General features: G+C 44.5%; 1 protein-coding gene across 1 annotated transcript in view; it reads right to left on the bottom strand.

The window, feature by feature from the left end:
• Window positions 1-17850, bottom strand: part of cfb (complement factor B) — a 150349-nt gene extending 132499 nt beyond the window's left edge. The window contains exons 1-2 of the mRNA XM_062969325.1: window positions 17536-17850; window positions 13440-13667 (exon numbers count right to left, since the gene is read on the bottom strand). Coding sequence (XP_062825395.1) covers window positions 13440-13667; window positions 17536-17590 — 283 coding nt within the window. The 5' untranslated portion in view covers window positions 17591-17850. The remainder of the gene's footprint in view (window positions 1-13439; window positions 13668-17535) is intronic.
• Window positions 17851-23642: the final 5792 nt, after the last annotated feature.

Below are 23642 nucleotides of genomic sequence, written 5' to 3'. Positions count from 1 at the left end.
CACTGCAGAACCGTGCCACCGAGCCCCATCCCGGCGAGCCTCCCCAGAAGGATACCATGGTCGATGGTATCGAAAGCCGCTGAGATGTCCAAGAGAACCAGCAGGGTCACACTCCCCCTGTCCAGCTCCCTGCGGAGGTCATCCACCAAGGCGACCAGAGCCGTCTCGGTACTGTACCCAGGCCTGAAGCCAGACTGCGAGCGGTCCAGAAAATCAGTGTCATCGAGAAATTCCTGGAGCTGCGTGGCAACCACCCGCTCCAGAACCTTGCCCAAAAACGGGAGGTTGGAGATTGGTCTGTAGTTGTTACAAATAGATGGGTCAAGCGAAGGCTTTTTTAGTAGTGGTTTTACTACCGCCTGCTTAAAGTAGGATGGCACCGACCCCTGAACCAAAGAAGCATTTATTATGGTCACAAACCAATCCAACAACCCATCTTTGGCCAGCTTGACCAGCCAAGAGGGACAAGGATCCAGAGCGCAGGTGGTCGCCCTCACAGACCCAAGAATCCCCTCCACGTCATCAGGAAGAACAAGCCGGAAAGAATCCCATAAGATCGAACAGACAGGTACCTCGGTTACCTCCGCTGAGACCACAATTGAGCTGGAGTCTAGCTCAAGGCGTATCTGAGCAACTTTGCCTGCAAAGTGGTGCGCGAAATCGCTGCACCCAGTTGCCAAGTCATCGGGAAGCCCCTGGACCTCAGGAGGCCGCAGGAGCTCCCCCACAACTCGGAACAACTCCGATGGCCTGTTGGCTGCAGACGCTATGCGGGCAGTCGTGAAAGCTTTCCTGGCTGCTCGCAGAGCCACGGAGTACGCCTTAATAGCGGCTTTAGCCCGTGCTTGGTCGGACACGTCCCGAGATTTCCTCCAGATGCACTCTAGTCCCCTCCTCCTACGCTTCATCACAGCCAACTCCTCGGTAAACCAAGGAGTCGACGCGACTCTACGCAGTGAGAGGGGACGTTCGGGAGCGATCGTGTCCAATGCCCTTGATAGCTCACTATTATAGCGATCAACCAGGACATCGACAGGATCGCCAGTCTCCAGGACAGGAAGATCCCCAAGAGACCTCAGAAGTCCATCCGGATCCATCAGTCTCCTGGGGCGGACCATCTTAATGGGTCCACCACCCCTGCGGAGGTTAGAAGGCACGGCGATACTTAAACAGATCAGATGATGGTCAGACCATGACAATGGAAGAATGTTTTGCTCTTCCACTCTGACTGTCCCACCGTCCACAACAAAAACAAGGTCCAAGGTGTGTCCTGCCTGATGTGTGGGCCCTGATATAACTTGAGACAGCCCCATGGTTGTCATGGCAACCATGAAATCCTGAGCTGCACCTGTCAATGTGGACTCGGCATGAATGTTAAAGTCTCCCAAAACTATCAGTTGTTGGGAGACAAGGGCCGCATTGGAGACCACTTCTGCTAGCTCGGACAGAGAGACTGCTGGGTCGCGGGGTGGACGGTACACCAACAGAATCCCCAAGCTGTCTCGGGCTCCCACCTTCAGGAAGACACACTCGAACCTCGGGGATTGTGGAACGGCGCATCTGATCAGGGCGATGGACTGCCGAAAGATCACCGCAACTCCTCCTCCCCGCCCCCCAACTCTGGCCTGTTGATGCACCCCGAAACCAGGAGGACACAGCTGGGTAAGATTCACACCTCCCAGCTCATCCAGCCATGTCTCGGTGATGCATGCCAGATCTGCCCTCTCATCCAGGATCAAATCCTGGATGACAGCTGTTTTACCATTGACAGATCTGGCGTTCAAAAGCAGGACCTTAAGGTTGGGGGGTCTGTCCTGAAGACTACCACACCTAATCCTCTCCAGGGTCGCAAAAACTCTGTTGCGCTTCTCCCTGGGTTGGTGGTGACCGTGCTTTCTCCTCCCCCATATCACCTCAATGGAGCCACCTCCAGTCAAGCCCTCCTCCCCCTGATGGAAAAACTGGGCAGAATTGCCAGTTGCCGGGACTAGTCAACTGTCCTGGAAAGGAAAGCCTCCAAAAGTGCTTGTTTGTTTACAAAAGGAGCTTCTCTCCATTATTGGGAGAGAGGCATCGATTGATTTGGCCTCATCATGAATAGTAAGCCGACTAGACAAGAGTGGAGACTTGTTGTGGGACTGGGGGGTAGAACAAGCATGACTTCGCAATGGGGAATCTTGAACGTCCATACTCGGCCCGATGTCCAAGGGGCGAATTAATTAGACAGTCTGAGAGAATCCATGAGAAGACCTTGAAGCCCAGGTGTGTTCAGCATGATCTCATGGCTACTTGGTCATGCTTAAATTAAATGATGTTGGCTTTATACCTCTCAGAGGAGACAAGGGTGCCATAAGTTTGGCTCTCCTGTCTCGACTCTCAAGTTCATGATTCAAGTTTCCTGTTTTTGCCTGTGTTCCTTGACGGGATTACCTCAGGAAAAGTTCCTGTTTTCATGCTTATGGATTTATGTTTGAATGACTGCTGTGGATTTTGACTCTTGATTTTATGTACTTGGATATTGCTGGATTACTGCTATTTTGTATTTTCTACTCTTCTGTCCTTTTGGGAAATGCCCTTTCCCCCCTTTGTGCCTGTTTTTCTAATAAACTTTTGTAGATAGTACTAATGGACTCTGGTGTGTTGTTGTGCAAAAAGGTGTTGTTGCTAGAGTGCAACAATTCCCTACTTAGTGTAGACTTCAGTATTTGTTTTTTATATATCCCCTATTCTTTTACCATGGCAGTAATGGAGTAGGGGTGGAAGTAAACTATAAATTATTCCCCTTTCCAAAAAAATTATGAGGGAAAACTTGTCCAACCTGGTTAATTGCTAATTTCCCAACTTCACTGAACAGCAAACAAGCAAAGAGACAGGAGATGAAAGAAGGAAATGTTAAAGAAAAGGTACAGTAACCCCATTCTTAAGGAACCATATCTGCAGTTTCCCACTCTTTGCTGAATAGGATGGTGCTACAGTTGCATATTGCGTTGGTTACGTGTAGGAAAGGGATTACGAAAAATGATGCAACAGTTCCAACATTACGTTTTATGGATGAGCGCCATTTTAATCTGAGTTTTAAATTGTTGTTTTCCATGCTGATATATTTTATTCAATTGTATTTTATATTCTATTTTATCTTATGTTCTCCTTTTTAGGCACCTTGTGCCTTGTATAAACCGCCCCAAGTCCCTTCAGGGAGATATTGGCAGGATATGAAAATAAAGTTGTTGTTGTTGTTGTTGTTGTTGTTGTTGATTCTCCACAAAATATGAATAATCAAGGAATGGCAGTGGAGATGAGTGCCCCTTCCACACAGCAGTATAAAATCCACATTGAACTGTATTATATGGCAGTGTGAACTCAGATAATCCAGTTTAAAACAGATATTGTGGATGATCCACCTTGATATTCTGGGTTATATAGCTTTGTGGAAGGTCCCTAAAGTCCATCTACACTTCCAGATAAAATCCAGATTGTCTGCTTTTGAACTAGATTATATGGCAGTGTAGACTCATATAATCCAGTTCAAAGCAGATAAATTTGCATCTTATACACTGCCATATAATACAGATTATCAAAATTGATAATCCACATCATCTACTTTGAACTAGATTATCTCAGTCTACACTGCCATATAATCAGGTTCTAAGGAGATAATCTGGATTTTATTTTGCAGTGTAAAAGGGGGCTCATATAATCCTGTTTCAAGAAGATAATCTGGGATCGGATCCTGGGATAGTGTAGATGCAGCCTTAATTGTCCCTTCCTTCCTTCCCAGTTCAGAACTCTATCTGGAAGATCAGTTGAAAGCTTGATCTTTTTTTCCATGTAGTCAATATCTGAAAAGTAATAAATTATTCCTATCTATAAGGCTACAGATTAGGGAGCAGATGGTAGGGGAGAAACCCTCTTTTGACCCCTCTGCACATTTATTTGTACTCGTTATTATATGAGCCATTCTGTTTGTATTTGTATTTTTTATTGGTCTTTTATTCCATCATTCTGTACACATGTCCAAATTCTACCTCTTTCCTGGCATGGGAGGATGGAAACTTTCATGGCATCCCGGAATATGTAACAATATGTAACACTGGAATTCCCTTAGTTTAGTAATATTCAAAATCAAAAAAAGACATGCAGGTCTCATATTCCTCCTCTCTGGAAATACCAGAAAAGGCAAAAAGCAAAGGAGGTTCAATGTGTTGTCAAAGGCTTTCATGTCTGGAATCACAGGGTGGTTGTGTGTTTTCTGGGCTGTATGGCCATGTTCCAGAAGCATTCTCTCCTGACGTTTCACCCACATCTATGGCAAGAATCTTCAGAGGTTGTGAGGATGCCTGCCATAGATGTGGGCGAAACTTCAGAAGAGAATGCTTCTGGAACATGGCCATACAGCCCGGAAAACACACAACAATCCCAACAAAGGAGGTTCTTTAGCCTGTTCTGCCAAACAGTGCCAGAGCCTCACCAAAGTACAACTCCCATAGACCCACAGCATTAACTCATGGCAGTTAAAGTGGGTTCAAACTGCATTAACTCTAAAGTGTAGATACACCCTGTGTAGACTCATATAAGCAGTTTTAGCACTCCGTGGTAGCAGCAGAACCCTTTACTAACACATCATCCCAAACGAGTTGATTTTACTCCTATCTGTTTTTTCCACGGTCCACTTTCACATCCATACATAGAAACTGGGAATGCAATGGTATGGACAATCTTCACTTTAGTGTTGAATGATTTCTCTTTGCCTGTCGGATACTTAGGGCATTCTTGATTACCTATGATTTGTTGTTCTATTATATTTTGTTATATTGTATTGTTCTGGGCATGGCCCCATGTAAGCCGCCCCGAGTCCCCGTTGGGGAGATGGTGGCGGGGTATAAATAAAGTTTTTTATTATTATTATTATTATTATTATTATTATTATTATTATTATTATTACCTACTTGGATATGATAACCTATCAAAATGACACCTTTAAAATGAGGACTGTCCACCTGTGGACTTCAAAAAGAGAACTGTCATGTAAAAGATGACACAGGTGTACCCTCATGCCAAGGCACTCACATTAAATTCCTTAAGAATTCCATCAAAAGCCATGGATGCTATTCTGATCCTGAACCAATGCCAGTCATCAGTGATGGACTGGATGAGGACCAACAAACTGAAACTAAATCCAGACAAGACAGAGGTTCTCCTGGTGAGTCGAAAGGCGGGTCAGGATGTGGGATTACAACCTGTGTTGGATAGAGTTGCACTCCCCCTGAAGACACAGGTTCGCAGTCTAGGGGTGATCCTGGACTCAGTGAACCCCAGGTGTCGGCAGTGGCCAAGAGCACCTTCGCACAGTTAAAACTTCTGCGCCAGCTTCACCCATACCTTGAGATGCTGGACTTGGCCATGGTAGTCCACGCCTTAGTCACATCCTGTTTGGACTACTGCAACACTCTCTACTGGGGCTGCCTTTGAAGATAGTTCAGAAACTACAGCTAGTTCAACGATCGGCAACCAGGTTAGTAACTGGAGCCCTGTACAGGGAGAGAACCACTCCCATGTTGTGGTAGCTCCACTGGCTGCCAGTTTGTTTCCAAGCTAAATACAAAATGCAGGTCGTTACCTATAAAACCCTAAGGCCCAGTCTATTTGTCAAAATGCATCTCCCTGTATAGACCATCTCAAGCACTTCTGTCAGCAGTGGAACATACTATAATAAGTATGTTATTGCTATTTTATATTTTTTGATATTAAGTGATGTAGTTGTGGCATTGAATGTTTGCCTTGAGTCTCTCTTGGGAGAGTGGGAGGCCTAGAAATAAAGTTGTTTATTATTATTATTATTATTATTATTATTATTATTATTATTATTGTTGTTGTATGACACAGCAAACAAGATAGATATGCTGGATTTCGTTTCACAAAATCACAAGTCGAACACTTCCCAAGTGTCGAGGACTGTGTGATGTATTTTCGGATGATGCGCGCTGTCAAGACCCAGGCTGCAGAGCACCAATAACCATACACAGAGGCCAGAATCTATCTAATATCTTTATTGAAGGAGTATATAAAGTTAATAAAAACAAGTGTAGAAAATAGTCCAGAATTAGACCTTTCAGGAAAGGTCAAAATTAGTCCAAGGAAACAATGTCCAATATGAAATATTAAGGTCCAAAGTTGTAATCCAATAACCGAAACACTCACTTTGCCAGGCAAAGTGAGGGGAGATGACAAGGTCTTTTAGTCCATGAAACTTGAGCGAGGCTAGGAAGTAACTTGATTCTTGGAAAAACGAGGCTTGATTCAAGGCAACAAGGAAACAAGGAACAAGAGCAAGATCCGTGGTAATTTCTTGGTAAAATCCGGGAAACAAGACGAGGCTGAGTCTTAGAAAGCAAGGCAGGATTCGTGGAGTAAACAAAGCTGGGAACGAAGGCTTGGCGACAGGAACGGAGGCTTGGAAGCGGAGTAGCTGTCCACACACGCTACTCCGGTTGCTGACGAATTGACTCCGCAAGAACCCTTTGTGGGCAAAACACCTAAATAGGGTCTAGTTTTCCCACCAAAGAGCAGTTCTCTGGGGAACCAGAAACGAAAGCTAATCTCTGAGTCCAGATGCATGACTCCTTAAAGTTTCCCATGGAAAGCAGGCTTAATCAGCTGAATACTTAGCAGCTATCCTAGCACTCCTGCGAGACGCTGCTTGAACTCCCCTCTGTTGTTTACAAAACTCGTGGCGAGAAAACACAGGAGATTTAGGCTCAGGGCTTGTTTGACAGACTTCTGGAAGACAAATCTCTTGCAGGTGCAAGGTTCCCAAATCTGGCTGGGAAAGTTCCAAATCTGACTGAGACGGTGAAAAACCCAAGTTTTCCTCTTCATCTGGCACTACAGTGCCAGGAATGGGACTACATGGCCCATGACTCATCACACTATCCCCCTCCTCAAGCCCCCTCTCAAACTGGGACTCTCTCCCCGAGGCGCGAGGCTGCGGCTTGGCAGGTTAGTCTGATGGAAGCGGCGGGTTAGATCAGGAGCATGGACTGTGGAAGCGTCTTCCCAAGAGCGTTCCTCGGGGCCAAAACCCACCCAGTCAATGAGATATTGTAGGCGGCGGCGGTGAAAGCGAGAATCCAAAATGTCCTGAACCTCAAACTCCTCCTCCCCATCCACCCAAACAGGAGGGGGGGCCGGCCGGTCTGTATCAGGGCGCACACCATCCGCCGGAAGGAGCAGGGAGCGATGGAACACTGGATGAATGCGCATAGAGCGTGGAAGTTGGAGTTTGAAAGTCACGGGGTTAAGTTGCGCCACCACTGGATAGGGACCAATGAAACGGGCATCTAACTTCCGGCAAGGGCGATGGGAGGGCAAAAAGCGAGTGGACAGAAGAACCCGGTCTCCTACCTTGATTTCGGGGCCCGGCTGGCGATGTTTGTCCGCGTGACGTTTATAGTCCTCCTTGGCTTGGTCTAGTTGCTGGAGCAAGAGTTGTTGCACCGCTGCGAGTTCCTGCAGCCAGTCCTCTGCTGCGGGAACTTCTGAGGTTTCAATGACAGGAGGAAAGAAACGTGGATGGAAGCCGTAGTTTGCAAAGAACGGGGTTTCTTTAGTAGAAGCCTGGACCCCATTGTTGTAGGCAAACTCTGACAGCGATAACAGGGAAGCCCAATTGTCCTGCTGGTAATTCACATAACAGCGAAGGTATTGTTCCAAAGTGGCATTGGTGCGCTCAGTTTGCCCATCTGTTTGGGGATGATGAGCCGAAGATAAACGAGAGTCTATGCCCAATAGTTTTTGTAGTGCTTTCCAGAAACGAGAGGTGAATTGGGACCCACGGTCTGTGACCAAACTCTTGGGCAATCCATGCAATCTGAAAACATGTTGGAGGAATAGATCTGCAGTCTCCTTGGCCGTGGGAAGGCCTTCACAGGGAATAAAATGGGCTAACTTGGTGAAAAGGTCCACCACCACTAGGATCGTGGTGAATCCACAGGAAGGTGGTAGATCAGTTATAAAATCCGCAGAGATTATTTCCCATGGGTGGGATGGAGTAGGGAGGGGATGTAGAAGCCCTGAGGGCTTTTCCCTTCTTGTCTTGGAGCGCTGGCATACTGGGCAGGTGTTGACATATTTTTCCACATCCTTACGGATCTTGGGCCACCAGAAATCTCTTAGGATCAAATGCATAGTTTTAAATAGCCCGAAATGCCCTGCTGGCTTGCAGTCATGACACAAACGAAGTGCCTTTTCCCTGCCCGGTCCTGGGGGGATGTAAACATGATTTCTATAGCAAAGTAGCCCATCCTTAAGTGAAAAGGGAAAATGTAGTCCTTGGCGAAGTTGGTCCTGCGCCCAGGCATCTACTTGCTGACTAGCCCTGATTTCTTGAGCACAAAGGGGCCCTGGAGTAGAGGGAGTTGATTCAATGGGAGTGGATTTGGTGTTTCCCACTGTGAGCGTGGCAAAGTTCTCGGGTTGTAGCAGCTGGGACTCAAAGGTCTCCTTGCGCCCTGCAGCGTATTCCGGTTTCCGTGACAGAGCATCTGCTTGTTTGGTCTGGGCTGGGGTTACATAATGAATTTGGAAGTTAAAACGTTCAAAGAATAAAGCCCAGCGTTGTTGTCTCTGATTTAGCTTGCGGGCAGTTCTTAGATGCTCTAGATTCCGATGATCAGTATGGACTTCAATGGGAAATTTGGCCCCTTCTAACCAATGTCTCCAAGTTTCAAAGGCTGCCTTTATGGCCAATAGTTCCTTTTCCCAAATGGTGTAGTTTCTCTCTGGTGCGGTCAATTGACGGGAATAAAAGGCACAAGGATGAAGATGATCTCCCACCGGTTGTAGGAGTACAGCCCCAATTGCCACATCGGAGGCGTCCGCCTGCACGACAAAAAGGGTTTCAGGATCTGGATGCTGAAGGATTGGCTGGGACGTGAATAATTTCTTTAGTTGCTGGAACCCTTTCTCTGCTTGATCTGTCCAGCGGAAGGGCTGTTTCCCACGGATGCAGCTGGTGATTGGGTCAGACCAGCGGGCAAAGTCTGGAATGAACTTGCGGTAGTAGTTCGCGAACCCCAAGAATCGTTGCACCTCTTTCTTGTTGGTGGGCGCCCGCCATTCCAATACTGCTGAAACCTTTGCCGGGTCCATGGAGAGCCCTAGTGGCGAGACGCGGTACCCCAGGAAATCTACCTCTTGTAGATCAAAAGCACATTTTTCCAGCTTGGCATAAAGTCCATGATCCCGCAATCGTTGTAACACCATTCTGACGTGGTTCTCATGTTCTGATTGTGATCTAGAAAACACCAAAAAATCGTCCAGGTAGATGATCAAGAACCGATCTAGATAATCCTGAAAGATGTCATTGACGAAATGCTGGAACGTTGCGGGAGCTCCACATAATCCATAATTCATAACTCGGGACTCGAATAATCCGAATTTAGTCTGGAAGGCGGTCTTCCACTCGTCCCCTTCTCTGATGCGAACTAGATTATACGCCCCCCGAAGATCCAGCTTGGTGTAGACCTTGGCTCCTCGAAGTCGGTCTAGTAGGTCCGAGATTAAGGGCAGGGGATAGCTGTTCCGCTTAGTGATATTGTTCAATGCTCTATAGTCCACCACCAAGCGTAAATCCCCTGACTTCTTTTTCACAAACATCACTGGGGAAGCGGCTGGGGATTGAGAGGGTCTGATGAATCCCTTGCGAAGGTTTGACTCTATGAACTCCCTGAGAGCTTCTTGCTCCGGTTCAGTCAGGGAGTAGAGATGTCCTCGCGGGATCGGGGCCCCCTCCACCAAGTCAATGGCACAGTCATAAGGTCTATGTGGGGGTAATCTCTCGGCCTCTTTTTCATTGAATACATCCCAATATTCTGAGTACTTCTTGGGCAAGGTGATAATGGGTTCAGTGTCTGTGGCATGGCAGACCTTGGCTACAAGGCAATGGTTTTGGCAATATTTTGAAGCAAACTGCAGTTCCCTGTTGGACCAGGAGATGCTTGGGTCGTGAAGTGTCAGCCATGGAATACCCAAAATCACAGGAAAATGGGGAACCTCGGTAACAAAGAAGGAAATCTCTTCCATATGTTCCCTTATCCACATTCTGGTGGGTTCCGACCACTGGCTTACGGGGCCCGTCTTGAGGGGGCGGCCATCGATGGCTTGCACCACACGGGCGTTCTTGAAGTCATGATATTGTAATCCCAGAGAGTCGGCATACTCTCTATCAATGAAATTGTTTGTGGCTCCTGAGTCTATCATGGCATGGACCATGACGGGTCCTTTTTTTGCTGACCACAAGGTGACCACTAGAAGAAACAGGACCCCAGTTGGCGGCTCTTGAGTGGGTTTTTTGACCGGGTTGGCGAGCCTCTCTACTCCCGGTCGCTGGCTTCCCCCGCCGGCTGTGCGCCAGCCGCCTCAGACGTCTTCGTCTCCGTGGAGGACGCCGCCGCCAGACGGGCGGCGGGCTTCCCTTTGGCTGGGCACTCTCTGGCGAAGTGGCCCCCGTTTCCGCAGTACCAACAGAGATTTAGGCGTTGGCGGCGGGCCTTCTCGGCGGCGTCTAACCTGGGACGCACATTGCCCAACTGCATCGGCACCTCCTCGCTCCCTCTGGGGTATGGGGCTGGTGGTGGGGGTCTCCATGCTGGACGCGGCTGGACGCTGGTGGGAGCGGGAGGTTTCACCCCAGCTCTACCGCTCTGGCCTCGGACCCATTGTTTTCTGTTGGCCAGCATGACTTCAGCTCGTAAACATTGATCAATGAGTGCTTCAAGAGAGTGGGGGGGATCCACCTTGGAAATTTCCTCCAACATCTCGATGTTGAGACCCTCCCGGAATTGTCCTCTGAGGGCTATATCATTCCATCCGGTGCTGTGGGCCAGCACTCGGAACTCGGCTATGTACTGGGACAAGGGTCTGTCCCCCTGAGAGAGGCGCCGGAGTTTATGGCCGGCTGCCTCCAAATTGTCTTCGATCCCCCAAGTCGCCTTAATGTGATCCAAGAAGTGTTGCGCTGATCTTAGATGCGGGGAAACTTGGTCGAACAGTGCCGTCGCCCAGTTGGCCGCTGGCCCGTCTAAAAGGCTGTAGATCCACGCCACTTTGATGTCTTCTTGGGGGAACTCGGCATTGCGGGCCTCTAGATAAGCCTGGCATTGGCGACGGAAAACATGAACCTTAGAAGCTTCTCCAGAAAACTTGGTTGGCAATGCCAAGGCCGGGAGACGGATTCCGCGTTCCTTCAACCCCTTTATTTCTCCCTCCTGCGCATTGAGCTTATCACGGATGCGGTCCACTTCCTCCTTGTCGATGGTGTAGCTGAGTGGCTGACTTCCCGGTCCGGCTCCGGTAGACATTCTGGCCTAGGTTAATTGGTGCTTAGGGTGGCGGAGTCAAACTGTCAAGACCCAGGCTGCAGAGCACCAATAACCATACACAGAGGCCAGAATCTATCTAATATCTTTATTGAAGGAGTATATAAAGTTAATAAAAACAAGTGTAGAAAATAGTCCAGAATTAGACCTTTCAGGAAAGGTCAAAATTAGTCCAAGGAAACAATGTCCAATATGAAATATTAAGGTCCAAAGTTGTAATCCATTAACCGAAACACTCACTTTGCCAGGCAAAGTGAGGGGAGATGACAAGGTCTTTTAGTCCATGAAACTTGAGCGAGGCTAGGAAGTAACTTGATTCTTGGAAAAACGAGGCTTGATTCAAGGCAACAAGGAAACAAGGAACAAGAGCAAGATCCGTGGTAATTTCTTGGTAAAATCCGGGAAACAAGACGAGGCTGAGTCTTAGAAAGCAAGGCAGGATTCGTGGAGTAAACAAAGCTGGGAACGAAGGCTTGGCGACAGGAACGGAGGCTTGGAAGCGGAGTAGCTGTCCACACATGCTACTCCGGTTGCTGACGAATTGACTCCGCAAGAACCCTTTGTGGGCAAAACACCTAAATAGGGTCTAGTTTTCCCACCAAAGAGCAGTTCTCTGGGGAACCAGAAACGAAAGCTAATCTCTGAGTCCAGATGCATGACTCCTTAAAGTTTCCCATGGAAAGCAGGCTTAATCAGCTGAATACTTAGCAGCTATCCTAGCACTCCTGCGAGACGCTGCTTGAACTCCCCTCTGTTGTTTACAAAACTCGTGGCGAGAAAACACAGGAGATTTAGGCTCAGGGCTTGTTTGACAGACTTCTGGAAGACAAATCTCTTGCAGGTGCAAGGTTCCCAAATCTGGCTGGGAAAGTTCCAAATCTGACTGAGACGGTGAAAAACCCAAGTTTTCCTCTTCATCTGGCACTACAGTGCCAGGAATGGGACTACATGGCCCATGACTCATCACACGCGCAGATCCAAGTAGGGTGGCCTTTTGCAGTTGGCAGATTGTAATTTTGTCAATGTCTATTGTTTCCAAATGCTGGCTGAGATCTTTTAGAACTAAGAGCACCTAACCCATTAGCATTATGGAAAATCAAACCATAATAAGGCAATAAAAAGGACCGTGGTGGATGCTGCTGATTCTGGACATCCATCAACAAGTGGGCTACGGAATCAAAATACAAATGAATAGTCACAGAAGTGGCAGAAATATACAATGCCAGAAAACTGCATTATTATTATTATTATTATTATTATTATTATTATTATTATTATTATTATTATTACTACTACTACTATTTGAAACACAACAAGATGAGTCCACAGCAGACACTCTGCTGGCTGTTGTATTGGATCACACGTCGGACACTTCCCAAGTTTCTACGACTGTGTGATGTATCGGCAAATAATGCCTCAGATCCCAGTAAGGTGGCCTTCTGCAGCTGGCAGGTGGTAATTTTGTCAGCACCAATTGTGTTTAAGTGAAGGCACTTTAGGCACTGCATCCAGTGTGCCGATCACCACTGGGACCACCTTGACTGGCCTGTGCCAGAGTCTTTGTAATTCGATCTTTAAATCCTCATGTTGTGTCAGCTTTTCCAGTTGTTTCTTTTCAATCCTGCTGTCACCTGGGATTGCAACATCGACAATCCATATTTTGTTTTTTAACACGATCGTGAGGTCAGGAGTATTGTGCTCCAAAACTTTATCTGTCTGAATTCGGAAGTCCCAGAGTAGTGTGACATGTTCATTCTCTGTAACTTTTTCCAGCTTGTGATCCACCAGTTCTTTGTCGCAGGCAGATGGTATTTGTGGCACAAGTTCCAATGAATCATCTGAGCAACAGTGTTATGCCTCTGCTTGTTGCTGTTGTTGTTGTTATTAGATCACCCTACATCTTCAAGCTTATATAAGTGAAGCAGCAAAGAGCTCGGGGAAGTTATATTTTGGACTACAACTTCCATAATTTTCCCCACCCCCCGCCAAAAAAACATGGTGAAACACCATGAGGGTACTGTTCAATCCCAAATTAGCCCTCCCTCCCCCAAACCTCACACATACCTCTGCATTGTGCCGTGTTGACACGGGGTCCGTGCGGGGAACGCATAGGAGTCCATTTTCCATCAGACTGGCAGACCCGGCTTTGCAATGGATATGGGTATGTACCAGGTGGGCAGGAATAGGTGAGGGTGCTTCCAAGGCGACCCTCATCCGAGAATGTCACAGTGCCGCCTCGGATAGCTACGTTTATTGGACATGATGGAGTTGCAGGTTCCTGCGCATCAACCACTGCAACAGACAAGAAATAAGAATTTATTGCATTTCAACCCTTCCCTGGCACGCATCTGGAATATTACATTAGCGTCTCATGTTGAAAGGTTGAACAGCAGACAACACACATCAAGACATACATAGAATGTCTTTTCCAAGGTTCTAGACACACAAAAAAATGTCGCTCTCTAGATAATGTTGAAGTAAAACTCCGAGTTTTGCACACCTTCCACCTGCTGCTATTTGGCAGGCAGAGCCGGACCTAGGTATTTTTCAAGTGTAGGCGAACAGAATTTTGCCCCCCCCCCCCCAAAACCAATCACTGAAAAATAAAAGCGTTGGATAAGCGAAAATTCTTGATAATAAGGAGGGATTAAGGAAAAGCCTATTAAACATCAAATTACATTAAGATTTTAAAAATTAAGCACTAAAACATCATGTTTTACAACAAATCAACAGAAAAAGCAGTTCAATGCCTTGCGGAGGCAGGCCGCAGGAGACAGGAGTTGCCTCAAGGGCGCCCCCAACAAGATGGCGCCACAGGCAACTGCCTAGTTGGCCTGGTGGTTGAACCGCCTCTGTTGGCAGGGATAGTCCCAATTAGTCTTCCATGGTCCCACTTTCTGAGCTGTTTTGAAAATGTTCCAGCTTTTCTCTCCTCTTACCTTTCCCATTTAATCTTGGCTTATTTCAGTTGCTACAAATGAACCTAGTTAGTGAACAGGGGTGAAGACTGGCCTTTCCCAGTGGGCTCAGACAAAAGCAAACTGCCACAGCCTCTTCTAGCTTATCTACTATTCTTCATTAGTAGCCTTGGTCATCCTTGTTGAAAAAAGCAAACCTTCTAAGCCTTTCACTATTTATTTGTTGATGTATGTATTTGCTAATCTGCATTTTATGTGTATGTTGATTTTCCAGTTTGACTTACTTCTTTGGTATGGGAGGGGTTATAGACATGTAATTGTACTGAGCATGTTCAGACTCAGGACTCCATTTTGTATTCTGTCTGCTTTACACCTCAGTGGAGGTGGATGCATGTTGCTGTTTGGACTTCAGTAGAGAAGTATTACTTATGGACGTCAGTGAGTACAACTATACCTAAAGACTATGGACTATTGATTAAGAATGATACCCTGTGTACTCAACACAGAGAGAACTACATCCTATCTATAACTGAAATTTAATAAGAAATGTGCCCATATGGTGGATTTATACAAATGTTTGTGAGTAAACAATATATGTTATTTTTCAAAGAAAACTTTGTTTTTTATCTCTGAATGCATATTTTAAACTAAACGGTTTCAAGGAAGTGTATTTCTTTTGGGCAATTACAACTGCAACTGCAAATTCAATTTCAATGAAACAACCATCCCCTGCTAATCAAATATATTTTTGTAGTGGCATGTCTTTATCCTTGGCAGTTAAAAGCCATGGTTCTTCAGTTTAACATCTGAGTTACCTGTGTGCCATTATATGAATGCTTGTGAATATCACTTGTTCAAAGGGTTGACTTCTAACAAGGTCATGCTTTTCTTGACAAATGGTTTTTAAAAAGTGGTCTCCACATGTTCATGGAGATTTACATTTGCCAAATGGATATGACATCATTTTTCCTTTTCAATAAGGTTAAGATTGCCATTTATTTCCAAAGGGATATGTGCCCAGAGATTGTACTTGAAGCAGTGGGAGGGGCTGCAGATCATGTGACTGGTTCAGTGACTGTTTAGAATGTTCAGTGTTAAAAGGATGACAGTTAGAAATGACAGTTGAGGCTTGAGTCTGTTAGAGTCCAGAAGCCAGTGTTAGGAGTTAGAAGTCGTTGAGGCTTGAGTCTGTTTGAGAACAGATGCCAGTGTTAGAGTTAGACGTCAGTTGAGGCTTGAGTCTGTTAAGAGTGCAGAAGCCAGTGTTAGGAGTTAGAAGACGTTAAGACAGTGGTTCTCAACCTGTGGGTCCCCAGGCGTTTTGGCCTACAACTCCCAGAAATTCCAACCAGTCTACCATCTGTTAGGATTTCTGGGAGTTGAAGGCCAAAACATCTGGGGACTCACAGGTTGAGAACCACTGTGTTAAAACATGAGTTTGTTTAAGTACAGAAGCTAATGTTAGAAGCTAGAAGTCAGTTGAGGCTTGAGATCTTTGGAATTAGACTTTTATAAAAGAGATCTGTGCAGAGCAATATACTTTTAAAGAGCCAGTTAAACGTACCTGTATATTTAAATACATGAAGTTATGAGTAAAAAAAACATGTTATTTTAAAGAAGTCAACTTGAACCTTTGTCTGTGAAAGCATTGAATAAAAACAAAATATCTACATACCCAGTGATCATCCATTACCCAATAAACTAAAGGAACACTCTTGTAACTCTGATACCGAATAGGTTACGATCCGAACAGGTCACAATCCCCATTAGTTTGTGATCCTAGGTAAAGGCAAAGGCTTTCCCCTGACATTAAGTCCAGTCGTGTCTGATTCTGGGGGTTGGTGCTCATCTTCATTTCTAAGCCAAAGAGCCAGCATTGTCCATAGACACCTCCAAGGTCATGTGGCCAGCATGACTGCATGGAGCACCATTACCTTCCTGCTGGAGCAGTACCTATTGATCTACTCAGTGCACTTTGCCCAGTTCATTTTATGATTTCATCTCTGTGTTTCAATTTGTGTTTTATAATGACTGTTTTATTTTATGTTTTTAATTTTGTTGCTGGTTTTTTCGGTACTTGATACCATTGTATGCTCGTTCTATATTTGTAAGCTGTCCCGAGTCCCTCTGGGGAGATGGAAGTGGGGTATAAAAATAAAATTATTGTTATTATTATTATTATTATTATTACTCACGTTTGCATGTTTTCAAACTACTACCGTTCTTCCCTGAAAACAAGACAGTGTCTTATATTAATTTTTGCTCCCAAAGATGCTCTAGGTCTTATTTTCAGGGGATGTCTTATTTTTCCATGAAGAAGAATTCACATTTATTGTTGAACAAAAAAAATGAACATTTATTATATACTGTACAGTAGTTGTCATCACAAACCAGCATAACCAGACAAACTGAATCCTATCAAGAATTTCTTGTTACTACCATTATTTTCATGTACAACACTCTATGGTACGTACATTTACCGATCCTGCATGCTCTGGTGTTCTGTTCGTTGGGCATGCTTCCAAACAAAACCTTTGCTAGGTCATACTTTCAGGGGAGGCCTTATATTTAGCAATTCAGCAAAACTTCTACTAGATCTTATTTTCTGGGGATGTCTTATTTTAGGGGAAACAGGGTAGGTTGGCAGAAGCTGGCGCTAACAGCGGGTGCTCACTCTTCTCCCATAATTCAAACCTGCGCCTTTTGGTCCGCAAGTTCTTTACTTTAAAGCAAGCTCAGTGCTTTAACATGCTGCACCACCGGGGCCCCCGTTGTGATCCTAACAGGTCATAATCCAATAGCCAAATAGTTCAATAGTTGAACTCTCTGCCTCAGTGTCTGGAAGAGGCTCCTTCCTTGGAGGCTTTTAAACAGAAACTCCATATGTCAGGAGTGCTTTGATTGTGCTTTTCCTGCATGTCAGAATGGGGTTGGACTGGGTGGCCCTTGGAGTCTCTTCCATTATTGTTTGATTGGACAATTGATTGACAGGCCACCATTCTCTCAAAATGGGATCTGGGCAGTTTGAAGAAGAGGTCAACTTTAAACTGGATGATGAAATGTTAATGGGGGAGAAAGAATGACTAAATAAACAATCCTACTAAAAGCAAGGATTGCATTGCAAAGTGTAGATCAGGCATGGGCAAACTTCGGCCCTGTTTGCCCATGCCGGTGTAGCTGCACCTCCTTCCCCCAATATCCCAGGTTGCAAACTAACCCTAAAGCAGAAGCACAACTCCTACCTGGGCAGAAGGTGAGCAAGGCGCAGAGGAGGAAAAGGAGCAGCTTTGGGGCCATGGCAGCTTCCAGCCAGGACTCAACTGCCCCCAAGTCTCCCCGTTGCTAATAATGGGAAACCTCCCGCAGACCTTCGCAGCCGCCAGGAAAGCTTTTTGCTTTTTTTCGGGGAAATTCCAGGATCCGCCTTCGAAGCCGAGAAAAGAAACTGATGCCGGGGAAAGAGCCGGTATTGAGCAAGCTTCGCCCAAACCCTCTTCTCTCAATGGCGCAGGGAGGCTGTGTGTGGACCCAAAAGAGTTGGGAATGAAGGGCATGTTTGATCTCTTCCCACTTTGGAAATCTCCCGAATTGCCGCATATTTGACCCCCCGCTTGAACTGCCCTGGCGCACTGCTCTGGGATTTGTAGTTTGGCGAGGAAGAGAAAGAGAACCAACCTGGACACAGACTATTATTTCAGGACACAGAAATGCTTGGCCACTCTAACAACCATCATGCCAGACTACACAGAGAAGCCACTGAAATACACAAGCATGTGGACAATGTCAACAGAAAGGAGTAAACCACGAAAATGAACAAAATCTGGATACCAGTATTGAAAAACTCTAAAATCAGGACAGTAAATAAAAAACAACACGTAGTAAACGGGAATTCCGGACAGGAAACAATCAGGGACGGCTAACACCTCCCAACAAAGGATGCCCCCAAGCAGGAAGTAGCCAGGCTTTGAAGCTGATTCAGTGCTAATCAAGCAGGCCAATGACAACATTGATTCTTGCCTCAAGCAGACAAGAGTTCTTTCTCCTACTTTGGACCTTCCACAGATATATAAACCCCACTTGTCTAGTTTCCAACAGACCTCACAACCTGTGAGGATGCCTGCCATAGATGTAGGTGAAACGTCAGGAGAGAGTGCTTCTGGAACAAAGTCATACAGTCCAGAAAACTCACAGCGACCCAACTAGAGAGAGACCTACAACTCCCAGGTTCCCATAGCCTTGAGCTATGGCCGTGTGTCATCAGTATAACATGACAACCACCGACATGGCATAATAATTGTAATACGTATATGAACTATATAAAATATATTACATATGTCATTATTATATTGTACAATATTGAAATATGATCGATAATTCTATTACTACTGTATTATTATTAATAATGCTAAATACCATGATTTTTGTTTCTGGGTTATGTCATTTCCTAATTGGTTCTATCATGAAAACATGTAAAAATTTATTAAACTGTCAAAACTTTGTTTTTGCCAGAGGGACATCTTGCAACACATTTTGCTATCATTTTTCAATGATTTTGTGTAATTTGTATCTATTAACTGTACACTGTATCTATTTCCTATATATATTGTATACAAATTGCTTTATAAGACAACCAAGCCTCCATGTCCCTGCTGGAATAGGAAGGTTGGGCAAATCCCTCTGGCTGTTTCCCAATCCAGATAACACTATGTAACACAATTTTTGATCCTCGGTTATAAACGACATTTCCTAATTGGTTCTGTCATGAAAACTTGGGAAAAGCATATTAAACTGCAAAAACTTTGTTTTGCAAGAGGGACATCCTGCAGCATATTTTGCTATAGTTTTTCCATGAATATCTCAGCGAGTCTCAACCAATTCAACCTCATTTGTTGCAGCCACAACAACAAAGTTTCTGGAGTAGAACAACTACTCTCAAAGTAAGGACCACACAATTAAACAGGAAATAACACTTTCAAATCAGGAATTGATTTTTTTCCCTAATTTTGTTACACATATCAATGTGTGTATGTGGCAGGGATGTCTGCTTGCACAGACAACTAAAACCGACAATGCTGAAGAGCCACCAAAGCCCTCCTTCTACTGACATTGCAGGTGACAGCGAGCACCACATCCCAGGGTTCCTTTCTCTCTCCATTGGTGTGGAATTTGCATGACCCCGGCCACTGCCTCTCCCTTAATCCTTTCCTATTCTTTTCTGTGGTACACAGCAACTGAACATACTAGAAAGAGAGGTTTGGCGAGAATTCACTATGATTTATAGAAGTTGTAGGGACTGGGATGTATAGTTCACTGCAATCTAAGAGTACTCTGAACCCCACCAACAATGGACCTGGAACTAACTTGGCACACAGACCCAACATGGTCAACTTTGCATACTGGTGGGGTTTAGGAGTGATTGACCTTGACATCCAAGAGTTATAGTTCATCCGTATTCGGAGAACACTGAACCCATCTGATTACGGATCTGAACCAAATTTGGCACACACACACACAACACTACCAACTTTGAATACTGGTGGACTTTTAAGGGTGATTGGCCTTTAATTATAGGAGTTATAGTTCACCTGTATTCCGTGAACCCTCTGATTCCCATTAATGACAGATTTGAACCGAACTTGGCACACACACACACAACACTACCAACTTTGCATACTAGTGGACTTCGGAGGTGATTGACCTTTAATTAAAGGAGTTATAGTTCACCTGTATTCCGTGAACCCCACCAATGATGGATCTGAACCATACTTGGCACACAGACTCAATGTTACCAACTTTGTATGCTGATCGACTTTGGGGTGATTGACTTTGGCATCAGAGAGTTATAGTACACCTGTATTCAGAGAACACTGAATGCAGCAAGTGATGGATCTGGACCAAACTTGGCACACAAACCCAACATGGCCTACTGTGAATACTGGCAGACCTTGGCATCAGAGATTTAAGGTTCATCCATATTCAGAGAATACTGAATCCAGCAGATGAAGGACCAAACTTGGCACACAGACTCAAGATAGCCAAGTGGGCATACTGGTGGGATTCGAAGAGAGTTGACCTTGGCTAATATATGTATAAACTTGCACCAAACACAGGTACAGAATTAACATATATTCACAATCAAAACTCATGATTGAAAGGTAGGCCAACTGCTGGAAGTGATTGTGTTGTTTGGCGATATCCAGGTGCCATTGGGCAGAAAAGGTTAAAGAGAAATTAGGAAACTACAGCTCCCAGGATTCCATAGCATTGATTCATATACAGTAGAGTCTCACTTATCCAATATTCTGAATTATCCAACACATTTTTGTAGTCAATGTTTTCAATACATCGTGATATTTTTGTGCTAAATTCGTAAATACAGTAATTACTACATAGCATTACTGCGTATTGAACTACTTTTTCTGTCAAATTTGTTGTTAAACATTATCTTTTAGTGCTTAATTTGTAAAATCATAACTTAACTTGATGTGTAATAGGCTTTTCCTTAATCCCTCCTTATTATCCAACATATTTGTTTATCCAACATTCTGCTGGCCTGTTTATGTTGGATAAGTGAGACTCTACTGTATATCATTAGTATATATGAAAACAATGGGTATGGTACAATACAGTGGAATCCTTGGGAGTTGCCATTTGGTATATTCAGGCGCTCTTTAGCAGAAAAGACTAGAGACCATGAGAAACTACAGCTCCCAGAAATCTCATAGCCTTGAACCATGGCAGTTCAAGTGGGGTCCAATGTGGCTGTGCCCCTAGATATTATCTTAACAAACTGGATTCATTCTACAGTGTTTATGGGGGGGGGGGGGGCATTTTTCCTTAATATCATGCCCTTTTCGCTCCCTTCTCAATTCTAGCAGTCCGACACCACTTTAACTATCATGGCTCCATGTGATGGGATTCTGGGATGTGTAGTTTCACAAGGCTCTTAGCCTTCTCTACCAAGGAGGGCTGCTATGTCATCACACTACAACTGAGATAGTGGCAACTTTACTTTCTGATACTTCAAAATAATATGTATAAGGTGTGCATTAAATTCTGTTTTTAGACTTGGGTCCCTTCTCCATACTCCATTATATACACATGCAGACATCCCCAAAACATTCCAAAAGACTTAAGTTTCCAAGCCTTCTGTATTGATCTGTCTTAATCAGAGCTGCCATTCCTTAGATGGCAAGGGTGTTCGGTTTCCAAGGTGAGGAATGAATGTGGTTTGGTGAGGCACCAGCACTCTTGGGCAGGAAAGCGAAAGACTTTGTAAAACTACTACTCCCCTGATTCCATCGCATTGAGCCATGGCAGTTCAAGTGGTATCAAACTGCATTCATTCTACAGTGTAAACCAGGCATGGGCAAACTTGGGCCCTCCAGGTGTTTTGGACTTCAACTCCCACAATTCCTAACAGCCGGTTGTTAGGAATTGTGGGAGTTGAAGTCCAAAACACCTGGAGGGCCCAAGTTTGCCCATGCATGATGTACCGTAAATCATCCCTAGGTCAAACAGAAACTGATGCAAGGGCATTTGGGCTTTAAAGAAATTATAATTGGATTTATAGGTCTGTTTGATAATTGGTACTGAATGGGAGATGATTCCCAAGTCTTTTATCCTGACTGGTTTGAATGTTGTGCTCCCCCAACTGCCCCTTGCAAAACCATCCCATTTTTTTCATTTCCCGTAAATCAGTGTTGTTTTTGTATGTTTACCAAGCCAGAAGTCAAGGTTATTCCACTCTTCCCTCCGTAGCATTTTAAAAATAGCCAAACACAGTCCCACCCCATCAAAACATTGACTCATCCCATGCTATTGGCCCAAATGTTTGCTACAATCTAACTAAATAAATCACACAGTCAAACAAAAAATAATAATATTGGGCTGGATCTTCACTGCCTTATATTCCAGGATCTGATACCAAATTATTACTGTGAAGATCTTTAATTAATGGCTGAGGTTCTTTCAGGCGGGGGGGGGGGGGAATCTTTTTATCCCACCCTTGTCACCAATTGTGAAGGTGTTTAATTAATACTGCCACCAAATTGTAAAGGGGCCTAATAGCTAAAAATGACTACCACCAATCTGGAAATATGCAACCACCAAAGACTCAGGGAGGAGCCTTTTTACTTTTACTTCTTCCTTCTTTTTATTCACTTTAGATGGTAGCATACTTAATTCAGAATATATATGACAGAGGCTTTGATGTTGGATAAACAAGAACAAGTTTATTCAGGCACAGAGCTTAGTGGTTACAGTATTGTTTCTCACGTAGAGGCACTCTTATTAACAGTTACAATTCTAAATAAGATGAATCAACTTTCTAAAGTATTACTTCTTTTAATATAAGGTGGTTAAACCCTATTCCTCTGCCACTTTCATACCACAGTCACCCCTGTGATATGCTATCACAGATCCTCTGTTCCTTACTAGGACACAGATTATTAAATAAGTCACCAAACTTATTTTAAACTGACTCAAAATGACAATTGAGTCTCCCTTGATCCCTTCAACCTAGGATCAATCTTCCCTGTACCTCATCAGGGCACAGACTGACTTCTTTTTTAAAACTCTGCTCTTCTTCAGCAAAACGGCAGTTCGCTCTGCCCACTTCTCCATGGCAACCAGCCTCCGAGTGCTGAGATGCAGCAACTGTAATTCTTACCCTTTAAAAACCCAAACACACAATTAAACATAACATTGCATACCAAAAATTTGTACTTCGTTACAATTATCTTATTCCAGATTATAGGACAGTGTAGACTCATATAATCCAGTTCAAAGCAGATAATCTGAGATGAGATCCTGGGATATAGGGCAGTGTAGATCAAGGCTAAGGTGCCTTCTGCACTGCCATATAAAATCCAGATTATCTGCTTTGAGCTGAATTATTTTAGGCCCCTTCCACACAGCTGAATACAATCCCACATTATCTGCTCTGAACTGGAATATATACCAGTTCAAATAATCCAGTTCAAAGCAGATATTGTGGGATTTTCTGCCTTAATATTCTGGGTTATATGGCTGTGTGGATGGGCCCTATGTCTTCACTGCCATATAATCCAGTTCAAAGCAGATAATATGGATTTTATATGGCATCTGCTTCAAGGCAGATAATCCACAATATCTGCTTTGAACTGTATTATCTCAGGCCACACTGCCATATAATCCAGTTCAATGTGGTTTTTTATACAGCTGTGTGGAAGGGGCCTCATCTAACCCATTTCAAAGCAGATAACATGGATTACCTGTTTTGATAATCTGGATTATATAGCAGTGTAGAAAAAGCCACAGCCCCATCTACACAGCCAGATAAAATACAGATTACAGTAGAGTCTCGCTT

The sequence above is a fragment of the Anolis carolinensis genome, chromosome 2 (genome assembly GCF_035594765.1).
Source record: "Anolis carolinensis isolate JA03-04 chromosome 2, rAnoCar3.1.pri, whole genome shotgun sequence".
NCBI classification, from domain to species: Eukaryota; Metazoa; Chordata; class Lepidosauria; order Squamata; family Dactyloidae; genus Anolis; species Anolis carolinensis.
This window is presented reverse-complemented; position numbering and strand designations above follow the sequence as displayed.